The sequence below is a fragment of the Rhopalosiphum padi genome, chromosome 1, assembly GCF_020882245.1.
Source record: "Rhopalosiphum padi isolate XX-2018 chromosome 1, ASM2088224v1, whole genome shotgun sequence".
Classification (NCBI taxonomy): Eukaryota; Metazoa; Arthropoda; class Insecta; order Hemiptera; family Aphididae; genus Rhopalosiphum; species Rhopalosiphum padi.
In genome coordinates, this window is record NC_083597.1 from 18,915,334 (window position 1) to 18,941,622 (window position 26,289).

Sequence of the window (26,289 nt, forward strand, 5' to 3'; positions counted from 1 at the left end):
TGGAATACATTATTATGTTGATTCTGCATGTATGGACTCGTTATAAGCTCGTTGTAAACTTTTAATGGACTCGATACACGTGTGTTGGTCCAAAGTTATTTTCTAACAACTATATTATGTATATATTTTTTTTAAAGTTTCTATTCACGTCGACAGCACCAAATAATAATTGACTTGTGAATTTTTTTTTTTACTTTCCAATATAATAATAGATTTTTCAGTTTACAATAAATTTAAATCGAAAAAAAAATAATTACACATATTGTTATAAACAAGCATTATATTGAACTAGATTAATTCTAAAATGTTATTACTTTTCATCAAAATACAAATAACAATTTTCCTCGTCAATCTGAAAGTGACTCGATGGGTACACTCATATTATACGATATCTTCGATAAGGTATACTACTAATAATATTTCCTATTAATAAATAATATTAAATCAATTATAAGTTAATTTATTAAGTATTTAGATAAAGAGTTATAAATATAAATGGATTAATGCTTAGATATGTAATCGAATTAGTTTTAGAATACCTACTTAAAAGCTCATAGAAAAATATTTTACTGAAAATAGTTTTAAATTGAATAAGAATCCATTGGTTTTATCTTAAACGCTATAATTAAACTTATGACAATTAAATTAAGTTTTTTTTAATATCGATCAAAAATGTATCTAAGAAAGTAATAGACTGGCACAAGTTTTGCTGATTATATTTAATTTCAAAACGATACGTTTAAAGTAGCTCAATTACAATTATCATTCAATAAACCCAAGCATAATATTATCTTGTTTAGGGAAGTTAAAAAATGTATATTACTTCTTGCTTAATAAATATACAATTATATTTAAATTCACAACTAATGCTCTCAATTAGTATGAATATTTTATCCAGAGATGCTAGAATATGAACCAATTGATTGGTACTAACCCAATTGATCCAATAAAATATATGTTAATACATTTTTTAAGAAACTTCTATTGCTTATGTGTGTATCATGACTGTATAACAACATTTAATCAATTATATATAGCTATCTAAATTCTAAACTTCCTATTTTTTACCATTATAAGGTATTAAATTATTTAAAAAATGTGTTACTTAAGATTAAAATATGTATTAAAATATATGTACCTACGCTTAATATAATTTATAATAATATATTAAGAATTTATGTTATAAGTTCAGTGAAAAGTCGTTTGGTTATATTTAATAAATAATATAATGTGCTATATATTTTCTTGGAGAAACTTTATTTTACACTTCACGGACTATTTATAGGCCTTTCACCCACAAAGCCACACACATGCTTTCCTTATAAATGACATACTGCATCTCACTCATTCACCGCGGACTATGTTTCCTCGTGTATACGGTTGTCCAACTATCTGCGTCAGAGTCTTTCTCTTGACCTTTTCTCTTATTAACCATTCCAACCGTTGTTTTTTTTACCATTTTTGCAATAATATGACATATTATCGTTACACTTCTCGTCTTTGAATTTAAGGCTGAACATTAAAGGCGATTGTTTTAATACCAAATTTGTTTGTAACATAACGATTATTTTAGGATACATAATTCCGATTCCGATAAAAAAAAATGTAATGTTCATTGTATTAATTATTCGTCTTATGTTTATTTATTTCTATGGCAGAGACGAACATAATAAAAATATTATTTTATTCCAATTTTATATCTTCTATATTATTTAACATCGACCGACTATCTCGGAGTTTAATGATTCAACAAACGTCTGTAATTATTACACCAGCGGTTCTCAAACTATGGTACGCGAAAGACTACATGGTGGTACTAGGAGGACCGTTTTTGGATAATAAACCCGTTAAATTATTTAATTCATATCTTATTTAAAAAAATAATTATACTATAGTTGTAGTATTTTACTGCCTTATTTAAAATGAATGTATTTAACTGTACAATTTGGAATTTGGATCGTTCTATTCTTAGTTATTAGTGGTATGCGACTGATTGATAATAAACCTAAGTGGTACGTAAAAAATAAAGTTTGAGAACCGCTGTGTTACACAATTATCACTATTATCACATTATTCAATATTTATTTATAATGTATTTTCTCCAATAATGTTGATATCAATAGGATTTTTAACATTAATTTTTAAATACTCTTCAACTAAGTGTTTTTTCAACAAAAAACAATAAACGATATTAAATTAACATTATACCTATATTTTTAAGTTATGCGTGAATAGTTTATATAGAATTATTATATTCATACCATGGACTTGTTTTACTCGTTCACCTATAAAAAATGACTAAAATACCTCAAGATTCATGCAGAAATATATCAAAATAATTAATAAAGCAATGTTAATGAAAATTGAAAATAATAAAATAAAAAATACTTTAACAACAATTTTGTTTTGTTAAAACAAAAAATTGTTTAACAAACGTTTACGTAGTACCTAAAGTAAGTCCTAATATTTTAATTCAACGTATATACTGCGGGTGCAAATATTCCGCTCAACAAGTAGGTCTATCATCCATATACGTATATGTACTAATAGGCAATAACGTCGATCTATTGTGAAAGGCAATTGTTTGACTAATTTATAAAAATATATTTTTAAAAGTTCAAATTTACATAGTATTTTGGATTATAAAAATATATATAAAGTACACAATTTATTATTTACTAGATTTTTCCAGTATTAAAAAATTATCATTTTTAAGATCTCATCAAATTAAAAATATATTTGTATACTTATATACGCTTTATACACTTAGTATTAAATTAAAAACTGATGACTTTTCATCACGTTTATGGCGTTTAGTAATACCATTGAGTATAGATAGTACTATCTATACTCAATGGTAATACGTACAGCTTCTACAGATGTTAATATTTACTATAGTTTTATTTTAATTTTTGGAATATAAGTCATACGCTTATTTTAAAACTCGATGATTTAAATTAATTTATTATTTGGTTAATATTTAGGTATTTAACAATATTAATAAAATAACTATAAAGTGTACTTGTTAAGTATAATATGTACCTAAAAACTGAAGATTTCTTAATCGTATAGAGTTCATAGATTTTAATCTGTTAGGTATATTATAGATATTAACGGAAATAATAATGTAAGACTAAATTAATATGATTTATTCGTCATTGAACATTTTGCGAAAATCCTGTACCTATGTTACTTTAGTGTAATATAAATGAAAATGTTTACTGCACTTAAGAATAATCCATTATTAAGCTATACGTTTTATCAATTAAAATTAAAGCATATTGTTCAAGATTTATGCTGTTCGAATGGTACAAAGGAACTAAGGATGAATTACTCGAACCATCTGTGATCTGTGATATTAACACTATATTATTTATTTGCAATAGTAAGGATTCCAACGTATTAAGTTAATATTATATTTTCAAATTATTGTTGTGAATATAACATAAATGATTCATCAGAGTTTAAAACTTATATAGACTATACTAGAAATTACAATTATTAATTAACAAATTTTTCTTTCATAATACATAATATTATAATTATACTATAATATTTCTAATACAATTAAACACAAATGAAAAAAAAAAAATATTTTTTTTATAAACAATAATATCTGTAATACTAAAATGTATTATTTACTTACATAATAAATATAGTTTATCAATGACATTTTATATGTAAAACAAATAAATTTATCTTATTCATAATATCATGTCGTATCTTCCGACTCATTACATTTAGAACCATTTATGTTTAGGTACTTACGTATTTTAAACTAATTTTTATAATTTGATATTTGTAAAAAAATTAATGTTGTAATCGATTTGGTTTAAGTTTAATAAACTAGTAATCACCGTTTTTTAATGTACTTTTGCTAAAAAAAAACCATCAATAATTATGTATCATGATTTATGTTTTACATTATAAAAATCTCATTCAGTAATACTATTTCGGCACCGATAACCATCAAAAGTAATCGAAACGACATATGTTGGGGGGATTGAAAATAAATATTTATTATAAACTTCCAAGAGTGTGACTTAAACATCCTACCTCTTGAAGTGTATACAATTCTATTTGACAGTTAATTGGATGACCAAAAAAAAAAAAAGTTTATATTATAGTGATAACTAATAATAAGCAATTTAAAAAAATAAAAATAAAAATATATGGAAAAGTAAATCATCATGTATCAAGGCATACTCGTATCATCGCTAAACAGCGGAGAAAAAACAAATGTTAACTGATATGATATAATACTGCTATAGGAGTTAGTTCACATAATATAAACCAATAAATGTTGTATTAAAAAAAAACTATGTAAGAAGAGATAAATGTGACGACGTCATAAAAATAAAACCTAGGATTTACAGACACTTTCTCTCGTAATAAATTCATACCCTCAAAGACGTAAGATTTCTGATCCTCTTTGTATATATATATATATATAGTGTATATATATTATATACACGTTTATATTTTTTACCCTTTAAAAGGACTTTTGAATGATATTCGTTCGTTTTTGTGTCGTTAACCCTTCTGTGATTGTTTACCCGACCATATTCACCCCTAAACATTCGTAAAAATATCCATTGAAATTCAAACGTCGCGTTATTGGTATTTTCTCGCTAACAAAAACGAGACTCTTATTCAAGTGTCAATAAAACAAAAAATAAATAAATAAATACAGAGAAAAACTTCATCATTATAATTGTTACTATACTAAAATGATCATTTTTATCACGGTCAGTGAATGCCAAAACGTTCCACAATAAAAATGTTATTTTAATGTACTGTAGAATTTATCTTCCAACATTGCAAATTTCTGTCGTTTCTATTAAAATAATACATGTACTTAAATGTAAATATTGTTTATTTTAAGTGGTATAATTTATAGTAAGAACTTCTCATATTATAATACACGTGGACACAAAAACAAAATATACATTTTTATTCTACAAACTAATTATACAACTTTATACATTAACATTGAAACCCGTTGAACATATTTAACGTAATTTATTAAAATCAATGTTTAATGTTTGTTTATACTTTATTCATACGTATATTATTCATACAAGCATAAGTAGAATACATTATACGAAAACTCAAAACGGCGCATTTTGATAAGTATCTTCGATGGTAATATTTTAATATCATCATGAAGCATTTCTCCAGGGGATTATATATTCAATATCACATGTTTGTGTATTTAAGGTGTATGTACCTATAAAGAGATAAAGAAAATTCAATGAAATGAAATCATCCCCATCTATACACGTGTGTGTAAATAACAGTGCAAAATGTAGATATTCTAGAGAACAAATTCCAAGATATTTGTAATATCCAATTCGATAATACACGTGTTATTAATTATTATTTAATCGTAAAAAAATAAGATGTACAATACACATATATTTGTTTAAGACTTGGCTTTTTATCATATCCCCCTCTTCACTTTTTACATACATTTTAAATTTATTTTTAACGAGTAAAATATACGCTTACCAGCTGTGTTATGCATTATATTTGTATATATTGTATAACTGTACAGTAACAACGCTTTCCCGGAATGTATATCCCCTTTAAAAATAAAATAGCACTCATACAGTCATACACGATTTAATCACTGATACATAAATAATCATCTTTATTACATATAATATATAGTTTTAATTTAATACAAATAAATAAATTATACGTACACCCCACACTGAAGATTTCGGCATAAAAGATACAAAATATTTAAACTAAAATGATTATACAAATATTGAAGCTCTAAAATTGGAGGCCAGGTAATTGGCTAATATTCAGGTACTAGCCTCAATCACACTTTATATACCCCAAAGTAATCCACCAACAGGCTAAATTTCAATCAAAATTGTTTGTCCATTACCTATCGATAAAAAAGCTACAACATATACAAACATAGTGAAACATTAATAACTGCGCACGGGTATTCGTATATACAACGAATTGAATTATAAATATAATTTGTGCAAGTTTATTTACGCATAAGCAATACTTAGGCACATGGACTGGGGCCCAAATATCGTTTTGGTAAATAATTTGCATGTTTTATTTTTATTTAGTTTCTAATTTGTGCGGAGAATAGAATAATCATTATTTAAAATATTGCGATTGTTTTCAATTTTGATATTATGTACTACTCAATAAAACTAATGATCGATTTCAAACGAAATTAGGTATCATATATTATTCACCAAACTGTCACATTTTTGCAGACTAACGATAATAATAAATTAATTAAATTCAGTGAATTGTATAGTTTATTTTAATCTAGTCACTTTTTCAATGTCACCCACCATTTTTCCAGATACACTTCTATTGAACTTTTATTAACTACAATAACAATATATTAAATTGTATTAATGTATAACATTATCAATTTTTTTTCGTAGAAAATGGCAGTGAGGAATTCAATCAATTCATATCATTATTAGGCAACCGAGTACGACTGAAAGGATGGGATAAGTACCGAGGAGGATTGGACGTAAAAGGTAAATGTGGTTCTTAAAATTTTAATTATATACCTTTGCCTTATCCACTCGCCAAGATCAAAATAATTTCCACAGCTTTCATTTGCTATCGTTTTCCTCAAGTATGTACCTACATTACACTATAAAAATATATTGTATATAATTTTACATATAGGCGACATGACGGGCGAATATTCGGTGTACACGATTTACGAAGGGCACGAAATCATGTTTCACGTATCCACGATGTTGCCGTACTCGAAGGACAATCGACAACAGGTAAACATAATAATATAATATTATAGAACCTATACTACGACAACCGAATGAGTTTGAAAGAAAAACACAAGAAAATAACAAAACAAATATATGCATAAGAAACAAACACTATATATACACTACTGCTACCACCTCGTATAATATAATCATATTAAAATGGATGTCATCCTGTCAATCTAAACAGGTGGAACGCAAACGTCACATTGGAAACGACATTGTCAACATTGTGTACGTGGACGGGGGTGCGACGCAAATGTCTCAGTTCAACCCCGCGTTCATCAAGTCACAGTTTACACGTATCCTTTGAAAATATAAATCGTTATAAACTAACTATCAGTGTCCTTGACGATACAAATCATATTTTAACAAATGTTTTATGTCATTGTATTACACCTGCATACTTACAAAAAAATATTATATATCATAAGCAAATATTATGTATTTTGATTTTATATTAGTTCTTACTTATTTATAAATTCTCTATACAACTCATATAAAAAAAACACACATATAAGAAGATTGATACACGTCTTCATATAAGTGATTTTCCTATGAATTTTTTCACCAGATGTTTTTGCGTTGGTCGCGTATGATTCGACGGATAACAGCTATAAGCTGGTGGTTTACTCCGAAGAATCTGTACCACTATTCGGTCCATCACTACCGTGTCCTCCAGTATTTAAAGTGCCTCAAGAATTTAGGGAATTTCTCATTGTCAAAAGTAAGTGACGATTGCATTTTGACAGCTAAAAAAAAATATCTACATAATCGATGTTCTTCTCCCTACATTTTTTATAAAAGGGCACAAGTTTTTTTCAAATATTTGGAGTAAAAAGGCAAGTCATTTCTGCAGAACTAGTCTTAACCTCGATGGTGACTACAGTTTTACTTCTAAACAATAGTTCTTCGATAAAAATATGTCATGCCGAATAAAGTTCAACTTTCATTAAGTTTTTTTATTTTTCAGGATTAAAACTTTTCTAGAAGTAAATTATTCAGAAGTGTAACAAAGTCACCATAAAAATTATTCAAAATTACCGATTAATTCCGCAGAAATGACTCGTTCTTATATCGACAGTTTAAAAAGACTTGTGCCACGTTATAAAAAATGTATTAAGAAGAACAGCAATTATATGCAGAAAATAGTTACATTCTGATTTAAATAAATACATTTTTTTTTGCATATAAGAAAACTTACTATTTGATATCTCTAGTTTATTAGCTATATAATAGTATATTTGATCAAATTGTTTTTTTTTTTAGAATTTAAGTTTATTTTATATTATTCTCACATCCCTCGATATTCTATAAACATATTGCTCACATCAATAGCTATGATGAGAATATAATATTCAAATAGGTGATTTTATTGCTTATGGAGTATGTATAATGTATATACCTTACCGTATTCAAATCCAAAATTATTACCATAAAGGCATAAACGATAAAAATGTCGTGTTGATCTTATGTACTGGTATATATAAAAATGTTAATATAAACTGCAGCATGACTTGTCGAGAATAATTTTCGTATTCTTATGCGTCATTTAAAATACAAATATTCCAATAAATAAAAATGTACAATGAACTACAATACTGCGAAGCGTTAAGATTTTTTTCTCGCGTTATGATATTCGTATTAGTAATGTTTTACGACCATATAATTGTATTAACATCTTGATCAAACAATAATGAGATAATAAATAATTCAAGATAAAAATTGCGTTTGTTTTTAAATTATTATTTAATTTACATGATTATAGTTCTATATTATGTAAAAGATGTTGATGTTCTAGATTAAAATCATAATAATATATATTATATTGTTATATACAGATAGTATTTGTTTAATTACGCAAATAGTATGTACGACTGTTCATTATAATAATATATATCTATTTAGCTTATGTTATTGTTATTTAGAAATTATCAATAAATTTTTTTAAATTATTTTCTTAATTTATATCAAACTTATTTTACAATATTATATAGATCATTAAGATCATTTACAAATTAACATAGCAAAAATAATATATTAAATATAAGCTCACAACACCGAAATTGACAAATATAATTCACGCAATATTCTTTAGTAATATACATTATTTTGTAGAATAATATTCGGTATTTTTATCGATAGTTCAAAATTCTAAACGTTATAAAAGTCATTCGAAAAATTATTATACATATTCAAATACAATAAAATTCATTTTAATCCTTTTATTTTATTTTTTCTTGAGTTTTTAATACGAAATTGAATATTTTTCACACTACTATCGATAAAATCAACATACTAGGGTAAACCGATCAGGATCTAGAGTGAATACTACAATATTTACGTAGACACGTTTAACATAACATACGTTTTTGGTACATAATGTTTGATTTTTGTTGTGCAACAAAAATCTCTTGCGGAAACTATAAGTATACCTATTATATATTTGATAATTTAAAATTAATTCAATAGAAAATTTAAATTACATTTCGTATACAATGATTTATTATTCATTTTTTTTATAATTTCTGTTATTGTGATAAAAATTCCACTAACAGTGAATTTTCATTTTATTTATATTTTTTTTATTCCAGTGATAAATGGTGAAAAAGCCACATTCAATACGCCAACATTTGCGAAAAAACGAGAACGAACACTCGACATGCTCATTAAAGACCTGTACTCAGACTACATGTCGGATTCTAGTAAAGTGGTAAATTTTTTATATACTTATTATAATTTATACTCATATATAAATTCCACGTGTAGCTATGTCATTCAATGTTTTGCGTAAACGTTACCGACGCCGATCATTTCTGCAGTTAAGGAATGATCAAAAACAGTTAGATATTCGATCGAATCGATTACTTATACATAACTATTGTGTGTCGTGTGATATATATGTATAATTATAGATTATTTCCTTATTTAACTAAGTGGATAATACCAGTTGAAACTATTTTTATAAAAATTAAATATATCCATACAAAATCTTACCGGTGGAATAATTTTCCTTCGGATTAAATACCTACTATTTTCAGTAACAAACAAAATAAATACATAAAATAATAATTGAAATAATTGAATATCTCTGTAAATTATATATTAATATATCTACATATATTAATATATATGATAGAAACATTTTATTGCGCTATAACTCTGATCGTCCGGGATGGTATAGTTAATAACATGATATCTAATTGTGAGGTTAGGTGAGATGTTTACGCCTTTAAGTTTGAGCACTTAGGCCGGGGCCATACGCACCATTTTCCGTCACCAGTATATAGTCCAGTGGTTTTCAAACTGGGTGCCGCGGCACACCAGTGTGCCGCGAGTATCCACTAAGTGTGCCGCGGCTTTTTCCATAAATTATCGATTGCACTGAATTGTGATATAAGAAAATGCGGGTATGTGTCAACTATTCGTCCAAGAATTAAAAATATTTGTTAGCCCATCAATCACATATTTCTTATTAAATGTATATATAATTATAAACAATTTTGTTCATCTAAAAAAAAGGTCAGTGTGCCGTGAAAATTTTTTGAAGTTTACGGTGTGCCGTGTATAAAAAAAGTTTGAAAACCACTGATATAGTCACTCCTAATTTAAAACAATCTGAAATTAGAAGTTAACATTTTTATTATTTCGACGTTCATCCTCTAAAACACAAACCCAACGTTGTTTTCCGCCGCGTATCATATCCGTCGTGTACACATGTATAATACTTTAATATAAAACAATGAATTTCAAATTCGACGGAAAACGCTGTGTATAGCCCTTGCCTTAAAGTGGACCACTCGTCGGCGTTCACCGGTCGTGCGCTGTAATATTATTTTACGCGAGCGTTATCGACATTTCGGTAGGTCAAATTAGATATTTTCATTATAACCACTACAGTGAAATAACATCAAATATTATATATAGACGTAACGAAATTCGTGGAACGTTTGGACAGTTTGCCAGCAAATAAACCTCTAATTAACGCGTTACCTTAATGTTGAGTATTTATAAATTATATAATAAATATGTATATAATTATTATAGGTACATTGAATTATTTTTTACTATAGTGATAGTACCAAGTATATGTAAATTTCGTATTTAATAATCGTATATACAAGCAGAGTTTCCCATTTATGTTTATTCTTTTTTTTTTTTTATTCAATAATGCATTTATTCAAAATCTGATTCCTGAAATTATTAAATATACTTAAAGACCATATTTTCAAATTATAACTACTAAATTTACTATGATATTTTAGTATTTATAATCTGTGATATTACCTTAATTTATATTTTTGTAAATCTTATTTAAGGACTATTGTATATACCCTTATTAAAGTGTATAATATGTATTTTGTTTGAAAAATGAGAGTTTGTATTGATATAAGACACTTCTTAAATAGTACAAAAACTCAATAATTTGGAAATACGATATATCTACCATGAATATATCTATATTAAGTATATTTAAAAATTCCAAAAAATTTTATCTAAATAATTTTCTTCTTTAAATGAAAACATGTGGATAAGCATACTTGGTGAAACATTCTGTATATGTGTGCTATATTAAGTTTTATTGAATCCAATAATTACGATCAAATATCGATGGGCACTTTTATAGTGCCTACAGCCTCCGCAATGCACGCTATTCGCCGCACATACATAATAGAGTAACCTATAATATATTTTACTATCGACAGACAGATTACACAATTTCTATCCCCTCGTTAATTTTTTTTTCTTTTACGAATGAGCGTTTAAAGGCGTAATTTGTATAATCAATATAAATATTTTAAATACCTTAAATCAACATAGTTTTTATAAACCAACTGATAAATTTTAAAGTTTTTAATTATAAATACGTTATTTGATAAACGATAGATAACCAACAAATGATATCAAATTTTTTTTTGCGTCACCAACTTAAATATAAATAAGCTCATGATTTAAAATTGAAAAAAATTGTGATACTATTAAGATATTTTAACATATTCGTGACTCATGAATAACTCGTAAGATAGAAAATTATTAACGTAAAATTATATAGTCAACTAAATAGTCATATAGAATATATATATATACCTAGGTTAGTTACCAAATAAAACAAAAGCTATCATTTTTCATCTTCTTCTTTATCTGGCCCTAATACTCTTTAAGAGTTTTCACCGCCATCATTACCATTTTTCATGTGATTATAAATTGCGTCCGAGTACAGGTAAAAACAAAACCAAATATATAAACTGCGCTTCGTTTATTATCACTATTACTACTATGTATAATTAATTAATAAGATAAATAAATAGTATGTTTAACTTGCATAAATAATATAATGAATACAAATTACATGTTTGTTGACTGTCTTAGAACACTTATATAAATAATAAGATAATTCATTTTAATTAATGATTATAAAAAATATTTAAGTAAGTATACGAGTTACAGATATAAATAAATAAAACTTACATGTATTAATTTATAAATATAAACATATCAAAGTATATGGGATAAATAATAAGTTACTTATTTCAGATAATATTATAGTTGTACATATTTTATATACACACTACATATTATAATATATGGGTTGATTGATGTTTTACTATTTTTATATTTGCTTATTTTTTTTTATATAAAATTACTTTTTTAGCCTATATGAGTAATCTATATCAATGGTTAAATACGAATAATTCAATTTATGACTTATAATTTAATAATTATAATATGATAATAACTAAATAATAATATAACATTACCTGAATATAAAGTTGTTTTGCCATTATAAATAATATAATGTAATAGAGTAGAAAAGAAAAATGTAATTAAAATATATAGTAATGAAGATTAACTTAAATTATGATAGTTAACTTATGAAATCGTATAAACGACTGCGTTTAAGACGTCTTTGAGATTGTTGACGAATATATAAATTGAAGTGAATTAAATCTATTAATCTAAGTAGTAAATTACATAAATTTACAGCCATGACGCTTATATGATCTTAAATTTTCTAATTTAGTGGTCTTTGTGTACCTACGCGAATTATAAATACACATTTCATTACGTTTTAATAGTGCATTCGTTATTACTCTATAAGGACTTTGTTTCGGAAAATTCAAATTTTTTTATAATTTAATAATATGTAGTTGAATAGTTACTCAAAATAAGACAAATGTACTCGTAAATAAGTATTAGACAAAATATTTATAAGTATTAAAAATAAAATTGAAAGGCGCTGGTATACTTGTTGAAGTTTTAGAAATATGTGGTCACCAAATTTTCCTCTTATTTGATTTAACACCAAGGTATTTGACTGGCGGTTACCAATACATGAACTCGTTATTTATTTACCGACTATCTAATTTTTTCAAATTTTTATTTCTGGTTCAGAATTTTAAATTTTGACTTGAGTATTAATGTACAATTATAAGTTTCGGGTGTCGTTTACAGTTACATTTTTTACCGATGATAAAAAACAAAACGTAGTTTAAAATATATCTTTATAATCTACATAATAATCCGAGTACAGTTTACATAAAAAAGTTCGTCTAGACATAGTTTACATTAACTCATTTTTTCAATATATTTATCACCATAATAAAATTACCAAATTCACCTCGAATAATAGACATTTGATGCTCTACTCCGCTACTCCATCCGTATATATTATGTATTATATAAGCTACTTAGCAACGTAATATGTAGGTATGCACTTTTGCATAGTTGTGTTTCAAATTTTTTACAAAAATTAAGTCTACGCAATTGAGCCTACGCCCTACTTACAAATTGTAATCTATAATATAGGTACAGGTGGCAATAGTAATACATATTATTTAAAAATAAAAAAGTAATTTTTCATCTGTATCATAAAGATGCTTTCCAATCTAAAATAAACCTCAACAACAAAAGAAAGAAATTGTTCAAAACATTGAATGTCTTAAAAGGTGAAGTTTAGATTAATTTTTGAAATTATCGAAGTAAACTCAAGTTTACACTAGTAAATCGTTTCTATATAATACGTACTTGTCTGAACCATTATACACGTTAATTGCAGCTTTAAAGATACAGGTACCTAATCGGAATGTTGTGGTAAAATGTTACTACTCACAACTTACAAACAACTAATACACTTACTCTTAAGTTGCGCGATTACTTTTTTCATTGTCCGATTAACGCTAAAAATCTGACGAGATACAACAGCCCGGCATACCGAATTGAAAATTTTAACTATGCCCATTATGATAAAAATATTATAAAAACAAATTCGTAACGATAAAGTCAGCCCAGCACCTGGAGTACGTATTAGTTTCTAAAATCCTTCAATATGGATAAGAAGTCGAAATTTCGAATTCTGGTTACCGAGCAATAACAGTTCATTTATATATAATAACATTATAATATATGCAGAATAATATTGTATCGTATAATATCTACAGCGAACTTTTTTTTAATATTTTATTTCCTTGATGGAAGTTGCTTTGAGGTAATAATATTATTCGACATCGGCCGTCGGCGCCGATCCTTCGCGGGGTAGGTAAAATAATACATAATCAAGCATGACATCGTTGAATCCATTTTTCCTGCGGATCGTATAATTTTCACAGCATGTGGGTAGAGCGCGTCTCGCCGTCGGCTATAAATGCACATTGGCGGCGTAGAATAATAATATATAATATAATATTATGTAGGTGTAATAACGATAACCGAACGACCGACCACAAACCCAACATGCGAGCGAGAACAACGCGATATGCATACAGTATATAATATATAGATATAATATTATTATGTATTATAAATTATTATACTATACTTACGTATAGGTAGGTTTATCACACGCTAAACCAAATAAACAGTGTGGTTATTATGATAATAATATTGCTCGATTTGGGTTTGGGTGTGTGATTTATTATATTACTCACCACAGAGACTGATTTGCACAATTTCCACCACACTAGGCAACTTTTTTTTTATTTCATAGTCCAATTGTTTTGCGGGGAGGGGCGACAGTGGCAGCACTAGATTTTTTTTGTGAGGAGAGGGGTGGGTGATACCAAACCAAATTTTTTTTTGGTGAGGCATTTACTACCATTTGCTACTCGATAAATAATATTAAATTGAAATAGTTAAATTTTTTAACAATAATAGATTTACTTATAATAAAGATTCATAAGCTAGAAACATGTTTCTATTGCATTAAAAAAAAAAATGTAATAAAAAAATATAACCAATAAATTACACACGAAAATTGTCACAAAAAAAATTATTATTTATCCATAACTGATCAATTTGATTTATCACCGTCAAATATCTACTGAATTCAGTTTAGTCTTAATGCCTAGCCTAAATCATTTTACACAAATAATTTCGCTATAAACGGCATTTATTATACTATATTACATTCTGTCCACCACTCGACCCACTTGCATAATATTATTTAATCAATAAGCAATTTTCGTCACATTATTAAATAATACAGCAAGCAGTCGTGAAATTACAAATAAAATATTATACTATTCTGTTTCATAAAAATTATTATGCGCAATCTATGAGTTCGCACATGTCTCTCCTAATAAGTATCATGTTATTGTATCTATAAAATGTATAACTTTATAAGGTATATCAAAACTACAGACATATAACAATATATCAAACACCATCACCATTATAATATACTTTAACTAAAAAAATGTTATGTTATATTTCTTGGATTTTCATTAGCAACACAGAAATATTAATATAATCTTAAAGGCTAAGCCTATTATAACGTGAATAGTTTTTAAATGAGATTTTTTAAGTATTACATTATAGTAAAACACAGCATTTGTCCACGAGATTTACGAAAACATTTTCCATTAATAAAAATTATATAAGAATTTATTTTTATGATCTTAATAACTTTTGCTACATTAAATACAACAAATCTAAGTAAGATAAATAATACAAAAAAATTAGTTAAATTGTTTGTTTTTTAAACATAATATAAAATAATTTAAAATATTTAGGTATATTAAAAACAAATTAAAATTGCAAAACGCACCATTGATCCGTAATATTTAAATATTTTATATTATAAATAACATAGATACGTTCGTTATTCAACAACTCGTTTTAAGATCGTTGTTTTTATTTCGAAACCCTCAATGATAATTTTTATTACTCTATTATGATATAATAAAATATTTTTATAACCAAACAAAAAAAAAATGTTTTTGTTTGAATCACTGCACAGTAACGACTGTGTGCTAATATATCGGGTTGAACGCAGTGGTGGCGCAAAGATGTTTTTTTAATGCCCCCGAGGGATTGAAGATACCCGTGTTTGGTTATTGTACACGATGTTCATGGGGGATCGGGACGTAAGTAGAACTATACATATTTTATAGTTATGACCGAGACGAAATATGTATTTGACGACGCGCGTTGAATTGTTAAAAACGTGATGAAAAAATGTATATATCACCTATATACCGTGCTTCGAAAGCCGTAACGGTTATCGTAAACTATCGCCTAAACACTAATAATAGGTATAAGGACGTATGGAAAATATCGTAACGTAAACGCATTTGTCGCAGGCGATGTTGAACAGACGGGCGTTCAGCGACGTGCTGCCAGACCCGCCGCGCAGCTCGCGTCGTAAGGAGGAGGCCCGGCAGGTGGAATTCGTGCGGATCGGCCAGGCGCTCAAACTGGACACCATCGTCAAAGGGGATGCACCCACCAGCCTCGCCACCACGGGGCTATTCAAACGGGCACCATGGGAGCCGCAGTGCTTCTACCCGGACTTTGGTCACGACATCGTGTGCGGAGACTCGTGGGCCGACAGCCGACTAGTCATCAGCACTGATAACAGTGGAGTGTTTGTTATCGAAGGCAAGTAACTGTAGATCATCATTATTATGGTAGTCCATGTTTACTTAACAGCAATGTATGCATGATGAGTGTAGACCGTATAGACGAGTATACGAAAAACTCGCAGACTACAAATAATGGACAAAACTCTCGTCTAACGTTATCGGGGATTTCTGAATTTAAAATTTATATAATATATATATTTATTTCATGGACTCGACTTGACGCGTTTTGATTTGACCTTTCTACCCTCCATATTATATACACATTACACCACGGCTTTTGACAACAACTCGGACAGTCATAATGTTAATAGCCGGTACTCGCCCGGAGAACTTTCGAGGTCTAGCGAGACGAATCGTATCATTTGCGCTAAACGTTTTTTTTTTATATCAACCCATTTATTCGATGGCCACTAGACTCTGTCTCCTAACACACACTATCAACGGCTCATCGACTGTAATATATTATTTAATGTAAGCAGATCTACTATGTATAATATCTAATTGTGTCGCAAATTTCTCTCCTAGTCGTTACTGTACACTGTACAGTATTCCGAGTAGTTACGCGCATCGTTACCCTACACGAAAAAAATAATATAATATATACATATCATTGTACTGCTGCAGGTGTACTACATCTCGTATAATACGCATGATTTTATATTAAATGCAGAGTTATATTGATATTATTCAAAAATCTTTGTCCAATTATAATAATAATTATAATTATTATTATATTTATTTTGCAGCTCAGCAACCATAAATTACAAGTAAATGACTAAAATACTATTTTTAAAATAAGATAGGTAATCAAGTTCATTTTCGTTAGTTTTTTTTTATGTTCATATTCATTGTTAACAAATGTGTCTTGTAAGCATTTTTAATAATTTGAGAACTGTCGCCATTTATGTTTAAGACGATAAAATACAAAAATACCATGTAGATGTGTGCAAGTGGCCAGTGTAGGGCATATTTATAATAATTTTTAACACACTTTATTAAGTTACTTCATTGTTTTTAGAATATTTATTACTTCATCCCCATCCCAACCTCTGTATTTACGTTTTTAATATGAATATGATTTTTTTTAAATAGGATGAAGACTTTTAAATTATCCTGTATTATAATGGTACACAATTCATTTAAAATACCTATATGCAAAAGTTGATTTTTTTTGTCTATTAATCTCATTATTAATTTTATTATTTTTATTCTTTCTTATTTCTGGTGAGTTATTCCAATCACGGCGATGTTCATATCAATTTCGTAAAACATCATACATTTCGTTACAAATACGCAATAAATTGATCAATAAAAATCAGCATCTATAAAACGTATATGTGCTGAAAATTAATTAACGTGAATGTTGTGTCGTAAATCAATCATATAATGCCTTCAGCTGTAAAAGCCATTTATACGTAGAGAGTAATATAATTAGCAATAGCATTATTCATTAGTTATAATAGAGGTCTCTACAGGTGATTACCAAAACATTTACAATTTATGTTTAGAATAAAATAAAAACTATAATACAAACTATATATACAAACTATATGCCACAAATAAAATTGGTAATAATAATTAGCCAAGTTTAAATTATCAGAATTACGCACAATTGTCTGTATTTTATTTTGATTAAATATAATAATATCTAGCTTAATTTTTCGAATTATGAAGTCTTGATTAATTATATTTACTAAAATCCGATATTCACTCCAATTATCAAAGTTTATGATTCAATTCAATTGGTTCAAAAAAACTACTAATTAAAACTACTGTTTATTTCCACTCTTTGTTGTCTAAAAACTTTCGAGTAGGTCTCATTTGATGGTTTATTCTTTAAAGGAAATCTCAAACCTGTGTATAGCACAAGCAAAGTACAATAACTAACATCTATTCACAGCCAATTATTGAAAAATAATTAATGTAAATTTCATTAAATTGAATTAGATAACCATGAGTAATGATAGGTGCAGTGGCGCTAAACCATAAAAAACAACCATTTCCTAACTACAATAGCTACAGAATATTTAAGTAAAAAAAATATATCAATAGTGTTGAATTTAAATTAACCCCAAACTTAGATTCCTAAGTTTTATTAACCACAAGTACATAGCACACACCATACATATATATCTATATGATGCCACTTAGTAGGTAACTGTCAAAATATTAAACTCGTTTTACAAATAACATTATTGATATAAGTTATAAAATATTATTAGTGTTAAACTAATCATGCATGTAAGATTTATTTACTTATGGAAATGTGTAACTAATATTCAACTAGCTTAATATGAACATCTCCGACAGACTGTTATTATACTAATTATGAACGTATTAATAAAGTATCAATATTATATTTTAATTATACATGTACAGTATATTATTTATGTACTTTAAAACATAAGTTAATTATTGTGATTGAAGGTTATCTTTAATAATTAATTATTCTAAATAAAAATATAAAAAGGAAAATTCTGAAATCCCAAATTTTACCTTTTTACTAATTTTAACTACATTAATTGCGCTGTTGGGCAACTGATGAAAAAAAGCGTTTTTTCATTTAAATTTATAACACTTATTTTCTGGTAGATGTAGAAAGTTATTTATTTTTACATTAATCCACGTACGTTTATAATTGTGAGAGAGAAAAAATATGTTTTATAGAAGTTCTTGTATTTTTCCCTTTTGGATAATGGTAAATTAAAATACTATCGTTGTACAAAAATAATAATATATTTTATATAATGTGTGTGTGTGCGTGTGTGTGTGTGTGTGTGTGTGTGTGTGTGTGTGTGTGTGTGTGTGTGTGTGTGTGTGTGTGTGTGTGTGTGTGTGTATTTGTATATTGTATATTTATTATATATTTTATACAATATACATACACGTATTATATCACACTTTAGCAACCAGACCATTAGCGCACTGCACGGGGTAAATTTTGTTTTCATGCCGAAGGGTAAACATTGTTAGAACAGTGTGTAGCGTTGAATCGTTAAATGACCCTGTGGCGGTCGGATGAATGAATCGAATCTGATAACCGTGTGACGTTAAAGGATTCAACTCTATACCCATGCTGGTCGCTTACGACACACTTCGCATATTCGTCTATACTTACAATGATATACAGGTTTTACAGTGAAAATAATTTATGAGTCATCTATGTATTTGTTTGAACACGATAACGACTAAAGACATTTCAATTTAAATTATTATAAATTTCGAAGAACCACGCCACGTGTCATCGACTGTTCGTTTGAAAACTCATAATTATTTGGCTGTGTGCCAAACTTACGATGAACGATAAAAACTGTTTATTGCTATTATTGATTTATGTTTTCCCATAAAACGACCTATGCGTTCTGTACACATTTACGTGATTATTATACTAAGGTACTATAATATACTAAGTCTTGGTCTGTAACGTTCGTGCTATGCTCATATTCTCCGTAGTGAATTTCAGAATTACATATATTCACTAGATATTGTAAATATAGGCTTACATGCGTAGTCAAAAAATGCTTTAATTTTAAAAAATGGAATTAATTTTTGGTAGCAAAAAGGATCTAGTTTGTACTTTGGAGAAGTCAAAATAAAAATACTTTTTTTAAAAATTGGAAAAAACAAACAAAAAATTAAGGAAAAGGGAGAATATTTCATTAAACTATATTTCGACTAAGGGATATCTTTATTTTGTTTTGTTCAAAAACGAATATACACAGAAACTTAATGTTTTCACAAAGTTTTTATTATTAATTTTAAATTTTTTTTATAAATGTCAAAAAAAGAAAATGTATAAATAGGTAAAAATACTTAAAATTGTAATTCCTAATAAATAGCTCATTTCAAAATTAAAAAATGTCGAAAATTTATAGTCACAATATTTTTTACAAGCATTTGAATTTAGGATTTTAAAATAATTCTCTAAAATCTCGAAAAATATAATCTTTGTTAGTTAGAAATACATAAAAAAAATTTTTGATTCAAATTTTGACAAAATTACTTATTTTAGATAAATAACGATGTTAATTATTTTGATATTTTAAAAACATTACTCGTAGAACCTTAAAACTTCTTCAATATTAATATTATATTATTATAAATTTTTGAATTTTATTATACGCAATGACATTTTTGATTTCATTTAAAATATTATCTATTTATACTATGAACTTATTTTTACTGTTTTACGGTTTTTATAAAAAAATGTTAATTTAATTTTGAGTTATATAAGTTGATGTTCTATAATAAGTACAATATTTTCGAAAAAAATGTTTCAACCTAGTGCAATACTAAAAGTAAGATAAATGCCTTTAATTGCTGTATTAAAAAATATATCACAAAATATACTTGGCGATAAAGACTCACTGACCGTTTCCACTCAGAATCAATGATAAATCATTGAATCAAATTTAACACATCCATAATAGTCACTCACTTAATACCTAATTCACAGCAGAACGATATCCATTTGCCTATCTTCTTAATTTTTCAAACTATTTTTCTTATAAAATTAATTAATGTTGAAGAGTTGAGTGAAGTGACACATGGGTACGGTTAAACTTATCTTAATAAATTATACTATTAACTAATTAACATCAGCTTATAAATTCAATATTTTACATTGAAATTCTTACAAAAATATGCTAAACACGAAATTATAAAAAATATTATGTCATCATTCAAATAAGTAAAATACTTAAAAACTTCAACGATAACAAATGAAAAAATATATTTTTTTTAAACAGTTCTTTTATCAATCCAAATTATTTTCTAAAACGTTAATACTTTTCAAATTAATGAAACTTTACTAAAAAAAAAACTTTTTATTATATACATAATAATATACCGAGTTCTTCACTTTGACAAAAACATAATAAAAAGGTAAAATTATGCACGTAATGCGTGTGTAACAAACAAAATTTAAAATCGGACAATCCTCAAAAATACCCCAAAATAAAACCGAGAAATTCTCATAATACTTAGACAAAACGTAACATTTGACTTTTTTCTGGGTAAACTTAGTTGTGACCAACATACTCACAATTTAGGCAAAACCATAGTTACTATACGTTCGAATATTGTACTGTTTTCCGTAACATACACACTATATGCAATTCAGAATTCGGTTATGCCTTAAATCTTGATAAGTGTTAAAAATATGAAAATTCAAATGTCATCGACTATAAATAAAAATCTTGTACGACTAAACCTTTCGAAGATCTGTAAAATCATTTTATTTGAACATTTTGAATTATTGCTTCTTCAATACTAAGCATAATATGGTCTGTATGTCTTACTATTTTCAGCAATATTTCTAGAATTTATAATAATATTTTGATATTTAAGGAAGTATGTTAGGTATCTAATAAACATAAGCAATTAATGCCAATGTGTTGGTAAATATTACATTACTTTAGTAGTTGTAATGTACTTAGCTTCTGGTGTACATCAACGTTATCATAATTTAATAAGTCAGGACTCAGGTGTTATGCAGTCGTCTTTGGTGTTTAAACCTAAACCATTTAGTCAGATAATTGATGTCAAAAGTAAAATCCACAGTGATGCAAAAAATGGAATCATTATCATGAAGCTAAATTGCCTATCTAAAACGCCGTGTTGTCAAAGTTTTAAAAATTGAAGATCGAAATACATTTATTAATTACAATTAAACGTTATAATACATTACATAATTACTTTAACGATACCAGGTATAATCACATGACAGATGTGCATAATTATTAATTAAACACATCACCTAAATTTAATTTACACTTTAAAATGTCAATTGCATAATCAATTTTGAAACGATGCCATATTTAATTATAACTAAATATAATATGATACCATTATAAGGCATGTGCCTAATTTTTACATTGTGCCCTAAAAAATGAATGCCTGCTTGAATAAGTTTTGTTGTAAATAAATACTAAAATTAAAGTTTAACCTTCAAATAATATTTAACTATATTATTAAGACTTATGTACAATAAATTACCAGAATGTTAATGTATGTCTATTTATTGAATTTGTTTTAGCAGCAATTATTAACTCAGATGTTGAAAAACGACTTTAAATAATAACCCTGCTAAATAAAAGTAAATCTATAAAGAAACATTGAACATACCCCGAATAAAGCGTTATATTGATAGATAATATAATATATAAGATAAAACATTTTTTAAAGTCTTATTAATTATTACTATTACTAAGCGTCTTATGGTTTAACAGTAAATTATTCACAGAAGTTTATCCAATAGCTCGGGTTTTTGTTTTGTTTACTATTACTGGTCGTATGCTAAATTAATCCGTCTAGTACCGATAAACTAATAAACACTATAGTTTAATTATTTTATATTTCATCCCAAACTTAAACTTTTTGCGACTGCCTAGACGTACATTTCAAAAAACAACAATGTCTTTTAATATTTTTTTTCTTATCAGTATTCAGCGCCAAAACGATTTTACGATATTTTGTTTTTATTCATGATAAACAAGATATTTGTTCACCTAGCCGTATTACCAGTACTTATATTAAAATAATAACTTTAAAATACATATTATACAAATAACACGTTCTTGATTTGATTTGATCACATTTATTATTTTCATAACGTGTTTTATTCATCTGGTGTGCTACCTTCTACACTCACGCCTACTGATTCCTTCTCTCATAATATTTATTTATTGTACGCGTTCTAATATATTTTGTAATCATTTATTTTTTACATATTATTTTAATTTTTCTTATTTTAAATTTTAAAAAATTGTGTTATTTTAAGTACAACCAAAACATTCTTAACTTGGTGGCTGAAACGATATTTATTTTTAATATATTTTTATCCGGAAGATTTACTGTAGCGATATTTTTATCAATGGTTTTTGATAAATTTGTTGTAATTGTAACAAAGTGTTTGTAATACTATACTTTTAGCTCCTTGACGTATATACTACCTATTTAATCTATATTTTTTTATAAGAAAACACGATGGCTCACCCTTCAGTATATTATATAAAAATAATATATATATTATATATATTAATCTCTGTCCACTTTTCGAACAAGTGGTTCAAGGGTGTACGATCTGAGTGGGCTGTCATTAAATGGATGATAATAAATTATACTGGCGAAGACACTTCCTTCTCTTACCCATAAATATCAACCGGGTGTCTCTAGCCTTTAAATCACTTGTTCAAAAATAAATAGCGATATATCAAAAGATTAGATCGAACCTCTCTCACCCTCGCCAAAACCATCTCTAATATAATGTTATTTTTTTCCATGTTATGTATAAAAAATAGTTTACGTGTTGAAAAATTGATCTCCCAAGCCCCTTTTTTGTCTTATACCTGCAGCTAAATTAAAAACTTTTCTAATTTTTATTTCTAATATATTACAGTTTTAAATTTTTTTTCATGAGTAAACCTTAATTTAACAAAAATCTTTTAAGTTTTTATACTCAAACTCTTATTCATATAGTAAAACTTTTAATTGTTTTTTTTTTTTAACTTACTTATTTTCTCATCGTGTATATTAATTTTTCTTTATTGCTTTCTTTCTATAAAATAAAATAATAATTTTAATTCTAGACATTAGTTTTTTTATTGTTTTTATTATAAATACATTAAATATAATTATAAAACATTCGCCTACTCTTATGAAAAAACATTCCAAATCAATTTGGTTAGTATAAAATTAATAATAATAATAATAATTAAAAAATTGATTGTTTTTAAATTTTTAGATTATATATATAATATATATATATATAGGATGTAAAGTAAATATATGTTTGATAAGATTATAAGATATATAACTAACAATTCGAGACAAAATAACATATTTTTATTTGAAACATTATAAATTAAAAATAATTTAAATATTAATAAATATTTAAAAATTTAATTAACTTTATTTATTATTGCATGCACAGATTTTAGTAAATCATATTTTAATAACGATTTAAACAGTTTTTTGTTGTACTCAAAAAAGTACATTTTTGTTAAATTTTAACAAAATTACAATTATTACATTTTTACTTTATGGCATTATAGCTAACAATGATTACAAATACTTATTTTTATTAAATATTTAATTTCATAATTAAATATTATTAGCTTGATAAAACGTAAGAAACGTCAAAAGCAAGATATATTAAAAAGTAGTATTAAATATAAATATATTTTTTATATAAAAGATATTTTATTATTTAATTTGAGAACAATTAAATGTTGAAATGTATTTATTACATAAATATTTATGATGAAATGATTTTACAATGTCTATACAGCGAGTTAGATCGGATTAATCATATTATTGCGTTAAATTGATTAAACATTTTAACTTCTGGGTTTATTATATTCTGTTATAACTTATAATCGAATTCACAGATCAGGTATCTTACGTTTAAGCCGTTTAAGGTCAATAATGAACGTTTGTAACTCGAATTTTTATGTCGGATAACTTGATTAATAATATCGTTAAAATAATTTCGACATCGATTAATTTTACATGATTGAATGTTTTGTTCAGATTTTGATTACACACATTTTACTCCGACGTTGTTGTGTATTTATGAAATTTCAGAAACAGTACAACCAAAACATAATTGAGAAAACAAACATGCCTATATATATATATATATAAGTACCCGCGGCCCACGCGTATCAAAATTGTTACACAAATTGGTTTTTTTTAGGTCAAAAGCTTAAGTTATAAGTGTCAGATGTGTTTGATTTGAAAAACAATAGAAACAAAATAAGTGATATGATTTAATGGTTTCCATATATTTGCGTTAGAGTGTAACAATTTAATTATTTATAATAATATTGTATTACAATGCATTTGTGACAATGAAAATTAACTTCAATGAATAAAATGCATTCTTTTTCATTAATACAATAGCTGGTGTTATTGTTAAAAGTAAAAATTATAATTGTTGGTTTTTTTTTGTTGTATGATATTCAAACGTATAACTTGAACCAAAACCAATTACTCTTGATTTCATTATTCAACAAAAAATAAAATAAAGGTTTCTTGAATTCATTTTTAGAATCTTTCGTTTAAAAATTAACAAAATCATAACGGAAAATATTTTTAAATGCAGAATAAAATAATTTTGTGGTTTCAACATAAATCAATTTAAAAATATTTCGTTTAAATTAGTATTTATTTTATTTGTAAATATATTATTATTATTATTATTCAAATGTAACCATAAACAACAATGACTATAAACCGAATTATTAATTTCTTGGAAATTCGGTAAAAGTTATTGTTTATTCGACTACAATAATATTATAATATAATTTATACAATTTATAATTATAATATGCTTATATACGTTTTCGAACTCATTGTATACTCATTGTGAACTCATACGTTTTATCAAAACTGTATACTAGTTCTTTACTCTTTTAAATACAAATCCTATTACAAACGCTAGTCATTGTATCGTCCTTTATTCTAATGGTTTTTGACTGCGTGATTTCGATTTTCCACGGTATAGTCGGACGAATCTGAGTGTCGCGGGAATAATAAAGTTTATTTAAAACCTTCGGACGGCTTTAAATTATTAAACTACACTCCTGTATATATTACTACATTACAGTATTATACAGTGTATAATTTTCACTATTAATCTATCATCTATA

At 26.4% G+C, this 26,289-nt stretch overlaps 1 protein-coding gene across 4 annotated transcripts in view; it reads left to right on the top strand.

The window, feature by feature from the left end:
* Positions 1–26,289, top strand: part of LOC132918880 (GTPase-activating Rap/Ran-GAP domain-like protein 3) — a 327,934-nt gene that overhangs the window by 283,417 nt on the left and 18,228 nt on the right. For all 4 annotated transcript variants that reach the window (XM_060980221.1, XM_060980248.1, XM_060980231.1 and 1 more), the window contains 6 exons: positions 6,426–6,524; positions 6,679–6,782; positions 6,967–7,078; positions 7,351–7,503; positions 9,371–9,489; positions 16,355–16,652. In XM_060980221.1, the coding sequence (XP_060836204.1) occupies positions 6,426–6,524; positions 6,679–6,782; positions 6,967–7,078; positions 7,351–7,503; positions 9,371–9,489; positions 16,355–16,652 (885 nt within the window). The remainder of the gene's footprint in view (positions 1–6,425; positions 6,525–6,678; positions 6,783–6,966; positions 7,079–7,350; positions 7,504–9,370; positions 9,490–16,354; positions 16,653–26,289) is intronic.